Here is a 16,092-nt window from a genome sequence, read left to right on the forward strand (position 1 = left end):
AGTGAGACATGTGGAGACACTGACAGGGACACTTTCCAGAGGCTGATGCCCAAAGAGGAGAAGATGTCGGCACAGACAGACCTGGACATGGACGCACATGGCCTGTGGCAGGTGCCCAGGTGGAGGAGGCCGAACAATGAAGGAATGAGGAAGCAATCACGTAGACTTTAGTTCCTGTAGGTCAATATGAAATCTTTAAAAGCCACCATCTGAGAACCACTATTTATAAATAACAAGCACAGCATTCAACATGCACTCTCGCCCTGGCCTCCTCCAGACGCAGCCCCGCAACACCTCCTTACACCTTCAACGGCACACGGAAAGGTGCCCTGGGAGCACTTGCTGTGATCACCGTCATTATCCCTGGAAAGAAGCAAGGCGGGAAGAAAACCACTCCTTTCTGATGCCAGAATTCACAGCTTAAGATTCTAATTTGTAGGGCTCTGGCAGGTGGCCTGTGGTTCCGGTGCCAGTCCTCCCAAGCTTTGACAACAGACACATAATTCCGCTGAGCTCCAAAATAGCTCCAAACTCTAAAACTACCAAGGTTCTATCACCTACTCTTACTAACTTCACAAACATTATCATTGCTTCAATTGCAGCAAGAATTCAGCATTGTTCTTTGACCGCTGTGGGTCTCTCAGAGGCTCTGCATAGGACTGGGGGCCACAGGTACTCAACAAGCAACAAAAGGCCTCAAAGGACAACAACCCTGGAAGGTCCCCAGGAAGGATGCACACAGCACACTTTCCACTAGAAAGCTCCTTCTGGCATAAGGACAGGATTAACGGAGCAGCAGTTCTCTACCACGGCGGGGAGAAGATGGGCATGTTGTACATTCTCCATCCCAAACTTTGGAGATAATTAAAAATACAACTTTCTAGTTGCACAGCCCGAGATCCTGGTGACGTTTTCCATGCTGGCCGGAGTTGCTGCGTGCGACCAACGGAGAGGCATTCCTGGGGAAGGAAGTCTGGCCCCTCCACCTTGCTGGTAAAAAACTTAACATTTCATCTCTGCTGTGGCTTCCAGCTGCCCCGGGGCACCCGCTGACGAGGTCGCTTGGAAACAGAGCACAAGGAACCAGGAAACATATTTTGATGTGGAACCAGAACAGTGGGAAAAGGTTAACTGCAAACCCCAGAAGCGAGTGTGGGACATATTTACTGAGCTTTGTTTGTGTTAACGCTCAGAAATGTTTCAGGCATCACACCTAACCAGGCACTCTGCAGCCAGGAGATAAAGCTAACAGGGTCACATGGCCACGGAATTCTTGCTGAAACTCCCAAGCAGAGGGAAAAAACAGCCTCCTATACTTTCCAACCTCCACACCAAACACAGGCCCAAGGGTGGGCAGGAGGGGCCGTGCCCACCAGAACGTGAAGTCCCTGTGGACACCTCGCCACCCAGGAGACGGAGAAGGAACCAGGACGAGCTTGTGCTTTCAAAGGCTGCCTGCAATTTTTACTGGGACCGTAAGACTGGGGCTGAGGGCCAAACGGTGTTCCCCGCAAACTCACATAATGGAGTCCTGCCCAGTGTGGGACTGTGTCTGGGAGATGGTCCTTACAGAGCAATGAAGTTCAAATGAGGCTACCAGGGTGGCCCCAACCCAGCAGGACCCGTATCCTCATGAAGGGGGACATCTGGAAACAGACATGCACGGGGGACGGCGAGTAGGAGTCATGGGGAGAAGACGGCGGCTCCGAGCCAGGGAGACAGGCTGGGCAGATGATCCCTCACAGCCTCCAAAAGAAAGCCCCGATCTTGGCTTCCAGTCTCAGGACCCTGAGAGAAAATCTTCCTGCTGGGATGGCCACCCGTCCGCGGGACCTTGTCAGGGCAGCCCCAGGAAACAAACACGCGGGGTTCACCCAAAGGTTCACCACTGCGTTATGTCCCAGTTACACCTCGACAACATCACTCTTCCCTTATCTCACCAGTTCAGTCAAGTTCACGGTGATGGACGACTTTGTCACCGTGGAGACCATGAAGCGCACCCTACGTGACCATGTGCTGGAGAGTCAGTGCCACGGCGCTTTTACTTTTACTTACACGATGACAGTGATAGTACAGCAGAGGCAAAAACAGTTTTTAAATTTTCCCAATGCCTCCAACTGGATGGGATTTTTATTGTAAATTCAATCCAGGTCCTGACATAGGCTCGTTGTGATAACCTAGAATATGCCAGCCTTTTAAACCTTAAAGTATTGAAAACAGAAGTTGGGATAGAAAGGTCTTGACTGCAAGTCAAGAAGAACCAGTGGTGATCCTTGCTTTCTCTCGAAACCTCAGCTGACCACGATTCTAAGTATCACACCAGCAGAAAGGCAGAATCAGCCATCCGGCTGCTCAAAACACTGTCAGCTCTCACACTGTTTCTCTGACAGAAGCCTTCAGGGAGGTTTAGGTGGGTTCGTTCCCAGCCTGGAGGAGCGTTACCTGCTTGCAGCTCTAATTCTGAGACCAGAGCAGAGACGGGTCCTCCCAGAGCACCCTCACTGCCTGGCTTCCTCACCCTGCAGGCATGGGGGCTGCACCTGCCCTCCCTGCCGCGTGGTCTCGCCTCCCGAGTGCTCACTAATAAAAAAGGAGTAGGGAGTGGGGAATGGGGAAGAACGAAAAAAAAACAACAGGAAAACACCCAGTCTGGAATGCCCCGGGCTGCGCGTGGCAAACGCCTCTTCCTGAGGATACAGCGGCAGCCCTGACGTCACGGGCCATGGGGCACTGCCCTCGACCGCCTGTGCGGACGTTTTCGTGCCTCAGATAAAAATCCCGGAGCAGAAAGCACTCTCAGGGGCCACTCGTAGCCCACCTGCTGGGAAAGCTGTTTCGTTAGAGATAAAAACACCCAGCTGGTTAAGTGGACCCAGCGGAGTCCCAGCAGCCCCTCACACCGTTAAAAAGAAAAACCAACAACCTGGGACCCAAAGAAGGAGGCGCGTGAGCTCCCCCAGCCTGATGCCGCAGCCAGCGTCTCCGGGGAGCAGGAGGCCGCGCTGTTCCGAAGCGCGGGCTGGGGGCTCCGGGGCACTGCGGAGCTGCGGTCCCATCTGCACCCGAGGCAGGGCTGGCAATTACGGCGGGGGAGGAAGCGGGAGCAGCCGGCGGCCACCGAGGGGGGCCGGCACGTGCAATCCCCCGAGGAAGACACTGCGCGTGTGTGAGCCCGCCCGAGGGGCGGATGGCGTCTCCCGGAATTCCCACGTGGAAGCCGTGACCGCCAGCAGCGCCGCCCTCTTAGAAATGGGTGTTTGCAGAGACTGATCAGCAGGGCCCTGATCGGAGAGGACTGGAGACTTCAGACGGGAAACGCGCAGACGGAGGCAGGGGCGAGGCGCCCAGGGAAAAGGCCGCAGGAAGAGGAGGCAGACGTGGGGAGACGCTCCCTCCCGGCTCCATGAGGAGCCCACCTGCCCACCCAGGCCCCAGACACCGCCACCCCGCCCCGCGCCGCCCCGCCCCTCCCGGCCCCGCCCCGCGCGGCCCCGCCCATCCCCACCCCTCCCCTCCCTGCCCCGCCCCTCCCGGCCCCGCCCATCCCCACCCCTCCCCTCCCGGCCCCGCCCTACCCCACCCCACGCCACCCCGCCCAGCCCCGCCCCTGCCGCCAGCTCACCTCATGTAGGACGCAGGGGACAGGGGCTTGGGCTTCGCCCACTGGTATGGGTGCTGCGGCACCGCCAGGTACTGGTCGCAGAAGCCGCCCTTCCTGATGTGCTGGAAAGAGGAGAAGTCTTCGGGCGCGAAGTCGGCCGGGGGCGGGGGGCTGCCCAGGTCCTCCCCGACGGGCTCCACCTTGAGCGCCACCGAGGGCGGCTGCTCCAGGGTGGTCTTGCGGGACTTGACAGGGACGCCGTCACCCAGGTCCAGGCTGCTGTCAGTGGTCAGCGCGTTGATGGCGGCCACGATGGCCGAGCTGGTGTACTGGGTGGTGTTGCCCAACCACGAGTCGTCGGTCACGCTGACCCGCGGGGAGCCGTGCGGGGACGGCGTGGGCGAGTGGTGGGGTGAGTAGGGCGGCTGCCGGCCGTTGAGGCTGTACTTCCTCTTGTTGCACGGGGACGCGGGCCTGGAGGAGCGGGCACCCAGCCAGCTCTCCTCAGTGACGCTGGCGCGGGGCGAGGTGGAGGGGGAGTGTCGCGGGGAACCCAGCAGCGTGCAGGCCCCCAGCCCGCGGGGAAAGCCCTCCTCAGGGTCCGTGGTCTTGGGAGACACGCAGGGAGACTGCCATGGCGACGTCTGGGGGGACGCGTACGGGTACGAGTAGTTGGACTCGTAGGAGGAGGCCTCTGAGTTGCAGCTGCGGGAGGACAGGCTGCTGGCCGGGCTCAGGCACGAGGGGTCTCTGTAGGCCTCCAGGCTGGGCAGACTCAGCGTGGCCGTGGAGGGGGACCGTTTGGAGCTGGGGAGGACGTCTTCCACCTCCACATCGTGGAAAAACTGGTTGTTGTTGTGGTACAGACCCAAGCATGAGGTTATCTCGATGCGAGGACTCTCCAGGGCAGGGGCCCCATCTGGCCTGGCGTGGCCGGAGGAGAGGAAGTAGCCCGTGGGCCCACCGTCCAAAGCTGCTCCGTACCCCGAGGGGTGATCCGCCGGCTGGACGATGCCCGGTGTGGAGGTCTGAAGGTTGTGGCATGGGGCCGGCAGGGTAGAGTGTGCTGTGGGGAGCGGCAAGGCAGGGCTGACATTGGAGGACGCATAGCCATAGTGTTCTAGAGAGAAAAAGAAGCAGATGGTGGCATGAGGGGCTGGGCATCACAAAGCAGACACCCATGACCTCAGGGCAGCCGGCAGCCCCTGGCCTTGATGAACGGCTGGGGGGCCTCAGACCCCACGGAGCAGGCCTCTGCCAACGCCCTGAGACTACACTGCCCGACAGCTCCAGGCCACTTGGAGTAACAGGTCCCCATGAGCCCCTCGCTGCCCACCTCCCCTCCTCCCTCAACAGCAGCACAAGCCCCCGAACGTCCCTCCCAGACAGAGGCAGCCGAGTCCTCACCAGTTCCACTCTTCATTCAAAAACCACCTTCCCGAACCACCCCATCTTCACTTAAACCCCAAACTCAACATGTGGGCCCTCCTTCTCTAGTTTATTTTTTCTCCTAAATACGTATCACAATCTAACAGCAAGTTTTTACTCATTCATCTCACACTGTCATCTCTTTGACAAACAGAATCCTAAGTTCCATGAAGGCAGAACATTTGGACGTCTTAGTCTATTCTGGCTCACCACTGTTTTCAGAGCCAAAGACTGTGCCTGGCACATAAAGTGTGTTCAATTTGTTTAATGGATGAATGGTTGGTGGGTGGGTGGACAATGGATGATGGACAGACAGGTAAATAAACTGATGGATGGATCATGATGGACATGGTGGGTGAAGGGATGATGGGTAGATGGAGGGTAGGTGGATGGATGGATGGTGATGGGACAAACAAGGGAGGAATGAGGGATGAAGAGATGGGCTATGGATGGGTGGATGGGTGGGTGGATGAATGGATGGATGATGGATGGATGGACAGGTAAGCAATGGATGAATGATGGATTGGGGATGGAGGCATGATAGATAACTGGTGGATGCATGGATGGATAGATGAATGGATGGTGATGGATGGATGGATGAGGAATGGAGGAATAAACGATGGATGATGGATGGATGAATGAATGGATAGTGAATGGAGGAATAATGGATGGATGATGGATGATGATGCATGGATGATGGATGGATGATGATGGATGGATGGATGGAGAATGGAGGAGTAATGGATGGATGATGATGATGGATGGATGATGGATGGATGGATGGATGATGATGGATGGATGATGGATGGATGGATGGATGGATGGGGAATGGAGAAATAATGGATGGATGATGGATGGATGATGATGATGGACGGATGGATAGGGAATGGAGGAATAATGGATGGTTGATGGATGGATGATGATGATGGATGGATGGATAGATGGATGAGTAGATAGGGAATGGAGGAATAATGGATGAATGATGGATGGATGGATAATTGATGGATGATGATGGATGGATGGATACGGAATGGAGGAATAATGGATGGATGAGGACGGATGGATGAGGAATGGAGGAATAATGGATGGATGATGGATGATGATGACAGATAGATGGATGGATGCATAGGGAATGGAGAAATAATGAATGATGGATGGATGGATGATGATGGACGGATGGACAGATGGATGGATAGGGAATGGAGGAATAATGGATGGATGATGGAAGGATGGATGATGATGAGGACAGATGGATAGGGAATGGAGGAATAATAGATGGATGATGGATGGATGGATAGGGAATGGTGAAATAATGGTTTGACGATGGATGGATGGTGGATAGGAGGGTGGGTGGGTGGATGGATGGATGTGTTTTAGATCTAAGGACCTAGAGATGTAAACAGATTTTAATAGGCCTTTCACTGTCAAGCTGCCCTCATCACCAGCAACAAAGAAAACTCCTCAAGGATTGGATGAAAACACAGACTCTGAAATCCCCCTCACGGAGATTCTGAAACTGGCTCATGTCCTAGGAATCCATCTTTTAGAACAAAACAGAAGATTCCGGTACACAGCTAATTCTAAGGATCATTATGTGTTAATTACACTCAAAATATTTTTTAAAATCATTATTAGGGAAATTAGTAATTTTTACAGGAAAGATGTACTTCTGGATTTCTGATTTGAAAAGACTTTTTATGACATCTTGGAACCTCATGATTACATGCCTGGAGATGGGTATTCCCAGGCCTCTAAATAATACAAACAAGCACATGGAAATCCTATATTCATCTCCTGGTGCAAATGCACTGGCTGGAAGATTTTTATTCAAGGACAGTACTGTCTTTCCGCTAAGTTGTGGTTCAGAAACCAACAAGGATAAATGCCAAGAAAATCGAGGGTCTCAAAATACCAATCCAAACCCCACTGTATTTACTAACAGAAATGGTTCTAACGCGCAGATAGGTGGGAAACACGGCATGGCGGCCTGGTAAGAGGACACACTGTGGCCTCAATGCCAGGAGTCACAGCTGCCTTCTGGAAATTGCAGACACTCAGGGGCCAGAGCTGTGACAAAGAGAAAAAAACAGAACTGCGATGGAGCCACACCTCACAGGTGTGACCAGAAGCTCTCAGGGGTGGGAGCTGAGACCTGCTCAGGACGTCTTTGTACGGGAAGGGCCCCTTAGCTAAGGCTGAGCACCTTGGGGATGGTGCTAGCCAGGCCCCAGTCCCGCCTTCCCCATCATAAAGAAATGCCCTCAAGAGGACGGGAGCCATGCAGTCTCCTGCACCCAAGAGAGAACAGGAATTGTCAATAAATCCAGGAGGTGGCCAGGCACGGTGGCAGCTCACGCCTGTAATCCCAGCACTTTGGGAGGCCGAGGGGGCAGATCACCTGAGGTCAGAAGTTCGAGACCAATCTGGGGAACATGATGAAACCCTATCTCTACAAAAAATACAAGTAGCCAGGCAAGGTGGCGCGTGCCTGTAGTCCCAGTTACTCGGGAGGCTGAGGCAGCAGGATCACTTGAGCCCGGGAGGTGAAGGTTGCAGTGAGCTGCGATCACGCTACTGTACTCTAGCCTGGGTGACACAGCAAGACTCTGTCAAATCAATAAATCAATCAATAAGGAGGTCTTTCTTTTCCCAGAGCCACAGGCGGGGCCTGGGGTGGAGCTGGAGCTGGGCATCCTGACGCCAATGCCAGCATCCAGCCTGGCCTCTGGTCAGGACACACACACCATCCCCGGGGGCTGCCCCAGCCGCGAAACGCCAGCGCTGGGACTGACCACCTGTGTTCACCGGCATCCACTGGGCCCCCCATACTCCACGCCACGCTCCATGCTCACTGGACACTTCAGGCAAACACCAGGCTCCAATGCTAAAACTTCTGCAACCATCATTCTAAAAATGGAGCTGGAAAGCAGCTTCCTGGAGAAGGTGAGGCTTCCAAGGAGAATTTGAAGTCCTCCGATCTGCTGGTGATACCTGGGGGGCTCTGGGCCAGGCAAGCGGTAGCCCTCTGAGCGCTCCGCCTGGGCGTCACAGCGGCCCCTCCGTGGCCCGTGCAAAGCTCCTGAGCCGGCTGCGTCAGACCCGCTGGACAACAGGCCACACAGGCAGGTCCCCTCTGCCCGGTGCCCCACACGCCCGGGTGCCCATGCTAGGCCAGCCCTGATGTCTGCCCAGCGCACAGTGCTGCAGGAGACCCACAGAGCCATGACTAGCTCTGCGTCTGGGGGTCCCACAGTGGACACAAGGAAGGCGGGGTGGGGAACCAATGAGGGGGTTTTGTCCAGCGCAGGCCTGCGGCTCCTGGGGGGTTCCCATTGGGGCACCACACAGAGCCACCTGTTCACAGGTCTGCAGCTCCTGGGGGGTTCCCGCTGAGGCAGCATGCCGAGCCACCTGTTCACTACTCTGCATTCTCACCAAAAGTTGTCTGAAAGATATTCCTTAGCCAGAAATGCTACGTTATACACACCGGCGCAGGAACTCACACCCACACTTAGTGCTGGGCCCGCTTATTTGTCTAGAAGCCCTTTCGCCTGTTGGAGCAGAAACATAACATTCCGTTAGGAATGAGCTTCCGTCTCAAACCAGTCATCAACTCCAGGAGACGCGGAAGCACAGGAGCGGAGCTGAGGGAACGTGAAGGCGGCGGGGATCCGATCACGGGGGCCCAACCTCCCTCCCACACCCCGACTTCCTCTTGGAGGTATCCGTGGCCTTCAACTGGCTCTTCAGGCCCCACCTGCTCCACACACTTCCCCTCACTGTCCAGACCTCAAAGGTGGCTTCACTGCAGTTGATTAATGTACAGATTCCTACACTTCCTGTTTCCCAATCAAAAGAATATTTATTTCCAAGACAGCTGATGCCACAGTTGAACTACCATTTGTTGGTAGGAAGGTAATTCTGAAGAATTTTTAAAAATCCTAGCAATTAACAGAGCAAATATTGGGGCCTCCCCACCACTCACCCTCCCACAGTACTCAGCCCTGAAACGGGTGCCCAGCCAGTGGCAGAGCCCAGAGCTGGGTCACATGGGGTACTAGAGCCAGATTACCGGAAGGTTCTAGATGAAACGGGGCAGGAAAGGGGAGGCGGACCTCACAGGTCTCTGTGTGCAAGTCCTCTGGGGCTGTAGCCCTTGATGTTTATGTGACAGGGGCCCGGGCATGAGGGGAAGTGAGGAAGAGGAGGAGACTCCACCCGTAGCCAGAGCAGGAAGTGCATGCAGCGAGGCCCACGGACGCCCAGGGCACCAGGGGTCTTTATTTAAACTAAAGTATTGCAATAAAACCTGATTCAATGAGGCAAAGAAACACCATAAAGCTTTTATTAAAAAACAAAAACGTCTCACCTAAGCATGAGTTTTCCCTGATCAAACAATGGCAAAATGAAAGCTCAAATGCCTGAATTTCATTAGGATCCCTTGCCCAGGTCCTTGGAGGGCAGGTGGTGGATAAAGTTCCCTTGTTCTTCCTAGAACAAGAGCAAGGTGGGGGGTCAAGCTGCCCCCAGAGGCCAAGCCCCACACACCAGGGGCCACTGTCCTGGCTGTGAGCCCCTCCCTCCCAGCTCCCAGTGAATTTGGTTTCATGACCCACCTAAACCATATTCAAATCTGAGTTATTTAACTATTCAAAGGGGTCATATTTACATGAAAGGAAAACATTCCCAGTAACTTTCTTAATGATTCTGAGCTGCTTGGCTGACTCATGTCACGCCAGACGCCACCGCCGAGCTCGGGGACCCCACTCCCTGGCCACCGTGTTGGAGCGCCTGGCTCTTTGCTAAGGAGGGTTCATTAAATTACAGTGCAGGTGAGCAGGGAGGCAGAGCTGGGTTCTAGGCGATGATCATGGAGAGCACATTCAAAATCCCTTAACAGAAGGTAACGGCATGGCCCCTCCGCTGAAGGCACCATCTCCCCACTTTTGAGTCCCCTGATCCTCACCGGCTTGCTCAGCCATCAGGTGCCCCATGACACACAGGTGGCCACCCGGGGAGCACCAGCTCTCAGGCCGGCCCAGTCCCACTGGCCTCAGCAAGTTCCACATGTTCAGAGCTGTTAAAAGTGATCTGTCTCACTCTGAGAAATAATTCACTGCAGAACCACATACCTTTCTCGTTTCTGAACGACCACAAAAAACTGTATTGGTGCATGACATTAAATTAATACATGAAATACTTCTGGTCAGGGCTCCCTACGGGTGGGCAGCATTCTAACCTTGCAGACCCCGCCCTGCTGAGCCCCCGGGCACCTGCCCCTCACAACACGCAGTTCCCAGATGGTCACTCCCTCACTCGCTGTGTGCAGGGCAGGACAGCCACACCTCCGCCTTGCGCATCAGGCCAGCACTGCCGACAAGAATCACCAACTCCGGCCACAGCCAGATCTCTCGTCTTTCACAAACTCTGAGAGGCGGCCGTCACAGATGATGTTATTTTTCATTTTAAGGAACATCCCCTTCAGCACGTGCTGGGGCTGAACTGCAGGTGGACCCCCAGGCACTACTGTCACCTCTCCAGACAGCCACGGAGTCTGCTGTGGGTAAGGCCAGATGACAACTGTGCATGTACTGGAAATAAAACGAAGCAGAGCGATCCACGCCAAGACCGTGCTGTTGGAAGCAATGTGCTTAGCAGGCCCGGGAAACGCTGCCTCACAGTGGCACCAGGACATGGTCAGGCCCGTGGCATGACAGACAGCAACAGCTTCCCAGACACCGTTCCCCCAACAATCTGCCAGCAAGAAAGATTTACAAAGGCAAATAGGATGGCCTCATCACAGCGCAAACAAACCGTATTTAATGTTCCATAAATACGCACGCCAACGCCTTAATAAGGGTCCTTCGTCCAGCCCGGGGCCCAACCTGGGACATCGTTCCTCAGAGGTACTGCAATATTCCCCCTGGTCAGACGCACACATCGCTGTAAAGCGTCCTTTTTGAATTCTGTTTTCAAGGAATGAAAAAATATCCGAGTTGTTCATGGCTGGCTGAGATCTTCCTTTGAAGAGCACGACACAGAACTGAAATATTCCAATCTGCCAGATAACTCCACCCTCCGCAGAAACACCTCTGGAACCTCAGGGGGTGAGCTGTGCATGGTAATAGCAGAAACGCCCTCCTAAAACACTGAACCTGAACAACAGCGCATTCCTAATTCAGCACTGTCCTGGGACCTCTCTGCTCACCAGGTGTCTCTGCCACGGGTTTCCTGCAGCAGCCCCTGACCAGCCAAGGGCACCTCAGGCCCTCTTGGGGAAGATAAATCCTATTTGGTGAAAATGGACTTGAGAATAAAAGTCTTCCAAAGCTTCATTTCTGCATAAGATGTTCTCTTTCCACAGGGAACCATTAAATGCCCCAGCAGTGGGCACAGGCCAGCGGCAGACCCGGGCACACAGAGGTTCGGAGGGTGGCCCTGACTGCCAGGGAGGCTCCAGCCCAAACATAGAGGCCTTGGCCAATTTCCTCCGAGTTGCCACGGCGACCGTGCTGGCAGCAGCCCGGCTGGCCAAAATAACTTAGAAAACAGGAGCCCTGGGGCGGGAAGCAGGGCACGCCCGCCTCCCAGCTGACAGCGAAGCAGCTATTTCCTGAGCCCCAGAAGGGAGCGGGGCCTCCTCTCTGCAGAGGGAAGCCCGGGGCCTGCTCCTGGGTGGACACAGCGAGGAGCCAGACCCTGGAAGCCCAAACACCACTCCCATCCCGCCTGGGAAATTATTTACAACATTCTCTTTTCGTTGTCCCAACAAATGGTTATTGAATATCTATTCTTCGCACCTGCCGAGCACTTTCGAAATAAAGAACAAGGCACAGCCCCTCCCTCAAAGTGCCCCGTGAAGACCTAAGTCCAGTGAGATGGAAGGGGTGGGGGCCACAGCGGTGTGGGCCAGGCTCCCGGCCACACACAACCGCCCTGCGGATGCAGCTCACGACCCTGGTACACTGACCTCAGCTCTGCCAGGACGTACAGCCCCTTCTCGGGGGGTCCGGTTGACAGACTGCCTCTTGGGCTCAGGGCTGGCCACGTCCTTTACAACAAAGCTTGACTTTCTGTGCTAAGTCTAATCTATAAAACCCAGTTTGCCTTGCTTTGCAATTGATCTCAGACTTATTCATTTATTCATTTATATCCAGGCTCATCCCAGAAATAACGTGAAGTAGTTTCTATCACTTGTTAAAGGCTGGAGAGTCAATGTAATCATTTAACAATGTGATATAAATAATTAACATCATTGAATAATTAATCATCAAAATGCAGTAATAATGGTAATAAAAAGAAAGGAGAAAACAGCACGGGTGTCCCACAGGAAAACATAATATGTACACTTAACGTATGTGATACATAAAGAAGCTTTTCCAGCAACTTCTTGACACCATAAAAGGAGGAAGGGGCTCTTCTCAGCTCTGGCCTCTCCTGCTCGGAGCCCCCACTCCTAAAGCCGAAAACCACGGTGGTCTCTGGAGGGGCAAGGACCCAGCAGAGAGGTTTCACAAGCAGCCTGGAGAGCCAGCAGCTCAGCTCTGCGGGGTTCTCAGGGAAGAGTGCAGCTCCAGAGGGCCCAGGGTGCTGGTGAGGGTGAGGGTCACAGCTTCACTCGTTCTGCTCAAGGAGCATTTGGGGGGAACGAGCCCGGTGGGTGCTGGGGAGGACTGTGTCCTGAACCCACCTGGGAGGCCACCTGCTTCCGGGTCAGGAGGGACCCCAAGTTCACCAGGGTCCCCACATCTGATGCCACCAGGAAGTCTGCCCACCTCAAAATAGTGTAACAACTGGCGTCCTTGTGAGACTAGGCCTCAAGGGGCACAGACTGGCCTCGTGTGCATCTTCCCGGATAAGCCTAGAGTTACCTGTAAAGTCACAGGAGGATGCCGGCAGTGCCCTCCCTCTGCGGCTGCTGTTACGCAGTCACGTGTGCACGGAGGCAGGGAAGTGGCCCTTGCCATTGGGCATGCGCTGAGCACCTGCCAAGCCAGACACGGCGCCCAGTGCGGCACAGCCCACCCTGGGGGCCCGGCAGACCCGGCTCCATGGGGATAACTGCCCCCTGTGCTTCCTTCCAGGAGGCAAAGCAGTGAAATCTTCAGCCCGGGCCGAGGGGCTGGGGCTGCACGCTGTCCTGCAGCACCCCGCGCCTCTGACTGGGGTGTAGGGGCTGGGTTCCGGCCGCACTGCGCCTGTTGCAGGCCCAGGGTCAGTGATTCACACTGTGAACGACCAGGGAGTGTACTGGAGGTCCCACCCGACCGGGACAATTGCACAGGCGTGGAAGCCTCCGCCCCGACGTATCCCAGAGGGGCCACCTCCGTGGCCACACTCTGGTGGGACCGACTTTCACCCCGTAAAGAGAGATCAGGAGTGGGGCGACACTCCTGCATGGCACAGTCAGGTAGAAAACTCTTCTGCTGAAATGCCCTGGCTCAAGCTCTGAGGACTGGAACCAGCTCTGGAAGGCGGCGCCAGGACCACAGGCAGCCCGGGTGGGAAGGGCCTCTGGCGGGGCTCTCTCCCACCCTCATCGGCCGTGGCTCCCACTGACCCCAAAGACCTAGAACCCAGGCACGGGCAGGGAAGACGTTTGGGGAGCAGAGGGTCATGAACCGCAGGCAGCACGGGTTTGGTTGGAGCGCTGATTTTCAAAAATGATCGAGACGTTGGACTTTTTAAAAGAGAGTAGGGAATGATACGGAAAATATGACCCTCATTACAGACTCGGAGGTCCCTGCTTGCCAAGCTCCTCCGGCTTCACCTCCGCACAGGGGGGTTGGGGGGGAAGCAGACACGAGGCCTTCGGGATGGGCACAGACAGGGTGCACGGGGACCAGCCTGGGGTGACCTGGACAGAAGAGACCCCAGGCAGTGGGAGAGGGGCCCAGGCCCAGGGGTGCCCACCCCACTCACTCGCTGCTATTCGGAAGTGGGGAGTTATTTGTGGTTTGTTTACTTGGAAACTTTATTTCTGACACAGAGAAGAGAAAATGAAAGAAAAGGCTGGGGTCATGGTAGCTCAGGTAAAACTTGAAAGCTGGACGTTTACGGTGCTCTGCGGGGTGTGGGGGGTCGGCGGGGGGGGAGGGTGGCTGCGGGGGGGGAGGGTGGCTGCGGGGGGGGAGGGTGGCTGCGGGGGGGGAGGGTGGCTGCGGGGGGGGAGGGCGGCTGCAGCGGGGGAGGGTGGCTGTGGGGAGGGGGCCAAGGAAAGTTGGCGGGGGCGGGGAGGTCGGAGGAAGGGGGGAGGGGAAGAGGAGGGCGGCAGGGGGCGGGGCGGAGGTCGGGGAGACGGTGTCTGGGGGAGCTGGGGCGCCTCTGCGCCTCTGTCAACGCCGCCGACCCTCTGTCCGGAACCACCCCGTCCACGCCCGTGTCCGCGCCGCGCTCTCCCCCAGGACCCCGCCGCGAGCGCTCGGAGGAACCCGCTCCGAGCCCAGGACGCCCCGCACCGCAGCTCCCCCGGCCGCAGGCGCCTCTGCCCTGGGCGCACCGGGGACTCCTGGGGTCCCGGGGGAGCGACGAGGACGCGGAGGGGGCTTGGGCGCCCCCAAACCCCGACCCAACCCCGCGCCCTCCGGGACGGACCCACCTGGGGCGGCTGCGGCGGCGCCCTCGTCGCGCTGGTTAAACTCGAAGAGAAACTCGAAGTCGAACTCCTGGTCCTCCAGCCCCGTCATGGCGGGTCGGGCCGGGGCCGGGGTCGCGGCGGCCCGGGGTTCGGTTCTCCCGGCGCTGCCCGCGCGTCCTCCGCGTAACGTGACCCCCGCCCCTCCCCCCGTCCCGCCCCGCCCCCGCCCCCCGGGCGTTTCCGGGTTTACATAAACAACCGGCTCGCGGCCGCCGGCTTCCGAGTTTTAAATAAACTCCCTGGGCCGAGCACAGGCCGAGGGCTCGCGTCCTCCCCGCCCCCTCGCGCGCGCGCGACCCCAGGGGTCCCCGGCCTCGTGTGCCCTGGGGGTCCCGGTCCGGCGCAGGCTCCTCCCGACCCGGGGGTGGGGGCGTCGGGACCCCACGGTTCCGCCCCCCGGGCACGAGTGGCACCAGGTCCCTAAGGCTACGCCCCGGGCGACCGAATTTTTAAAAAAGTTTTAAAAAACAAGTTTTCAATCAGGGCCTCCTCGGGAAAGCGGCTGCACCGGCGACCCCCGAGCACCACGTGCGCGCCCTGCGGAGCCCCGGGAGGGGGGAGGTCCCAGCCCGAGGCCGCCAACGCTGGGAACCCCGATTTCAGCCCGACGGCGCCGGGAAGCGCAGGGATTCCCGCTGGGTTCATGGCGCGCCCCTCGGCCTGCAACCCCCTGCGGGGGGCCCGGCACCCACCGCCCTCTCCTGCGAGTCCCCAGCCTACAAACATCCGCCCTGCGTGCCCCCGCCCCGCGGGGAACCCGCTGGTCCTTCCAGGGGCACCTCGAAAGATGACCTCCTTGAGCGGGGCGGGAAGGAGGGTTCGGGTCCCACCCCCGGCGGCCCGAAGCTTGTGTGCGGCTGGGATCGGGCTGGGATCGGGAAGGCCGGGCTGCTTAGCTGGGGGCCGCCCTGGGCCTGCCTCTCCCGCCGCGTGTCCTAACTTCCCCCGAGGTCTCGGCACCACATACACCAGATATCTGGAATAGCAGGAGATGGAGGGAGGCTGAGGGCGGAGGGGAGTCGGCCCGGGTGGAGGGGTGCGCGTGTCAAGGCTGGCAACCCCAAAGCTCCTCGGAGCGCTCCCTCGGGCCTGCCCCGCTGGCACTGCCTTTTCCAGAGGCGAGAAACCCGCCAGTCCCAGGTGGCCCCGGGCTTCTCCTGAGACCCTTTCACTGGCTGGTTTTCTGCAGTGATTAGCCATCGTTCGGTGTGGCCTGATTTAGTTTCTAATAATACTTCTGATTTTGGTATGCATGTTGGAGCGTTGTTTTGTTTTAGTTTGCTGTTTTTGCTGACCTTGGGCAAGTGGAAGTTCTGTTTTCTGTGGAGAAGCCACAACGTTTCATTTTTTCTCTTTTCATTGTACAGGTTTTTTTGTTTGTTCGAGACAAAGTCTCACTCTGTCACCCAGGCTGCAGTGCAGTGGC

General features: G+C 56.9%; 1 protein-coding gene across 14 annotated transcripts in view; it reads right to left on the reverse strand.

Annotated features, from left to right (window-relative positions):
* The window catches only part of NFATC1 (nuclear factor of activated T cells 1), a 130,305-nt gene that overhangs the window by 108,458 nt on the left and 5,755 nt on the right, over positions 1–16,092 (reverse strand). For 11 of the 14 annotated variants that reach the window (XM_077974869.1, XM_077974864.1, XM_028838228.2 and 8 more), the window contains one exon: positions 3,623–4,721. In XM_077974869.1, coding sequence (XP_077830995.1) covers positions 3,623–3,627 — 5 coding nt within the window. In that variant the 5' untranslated portion in view covers positions 3,628–4,721. Of the gene's footprint in view, positions 1–3,622; positions 4,722–14,627; positions 14,999–16,092 lie in introns of those variants that run through there. The other 3 variants (XM_001088054.5, XM_001088166.5, XM_077974866.1) reach the window with 3 other exon arrangements.

Source organism: Macaca mulatta, chromosome 18, assembly GCF_049350105.2.
Source record: "Macaca mulatta isolate MMU2019108-1 chromosome 18, T2T-MMU8v2.0, whole genome shotgun sequence".
Taxonomy (NCBI): Eukaryota; Metazoa; Chordata; class Mammalia; order Primates; family Cercopithecidae; genus Macaca; species Macaca mulatta.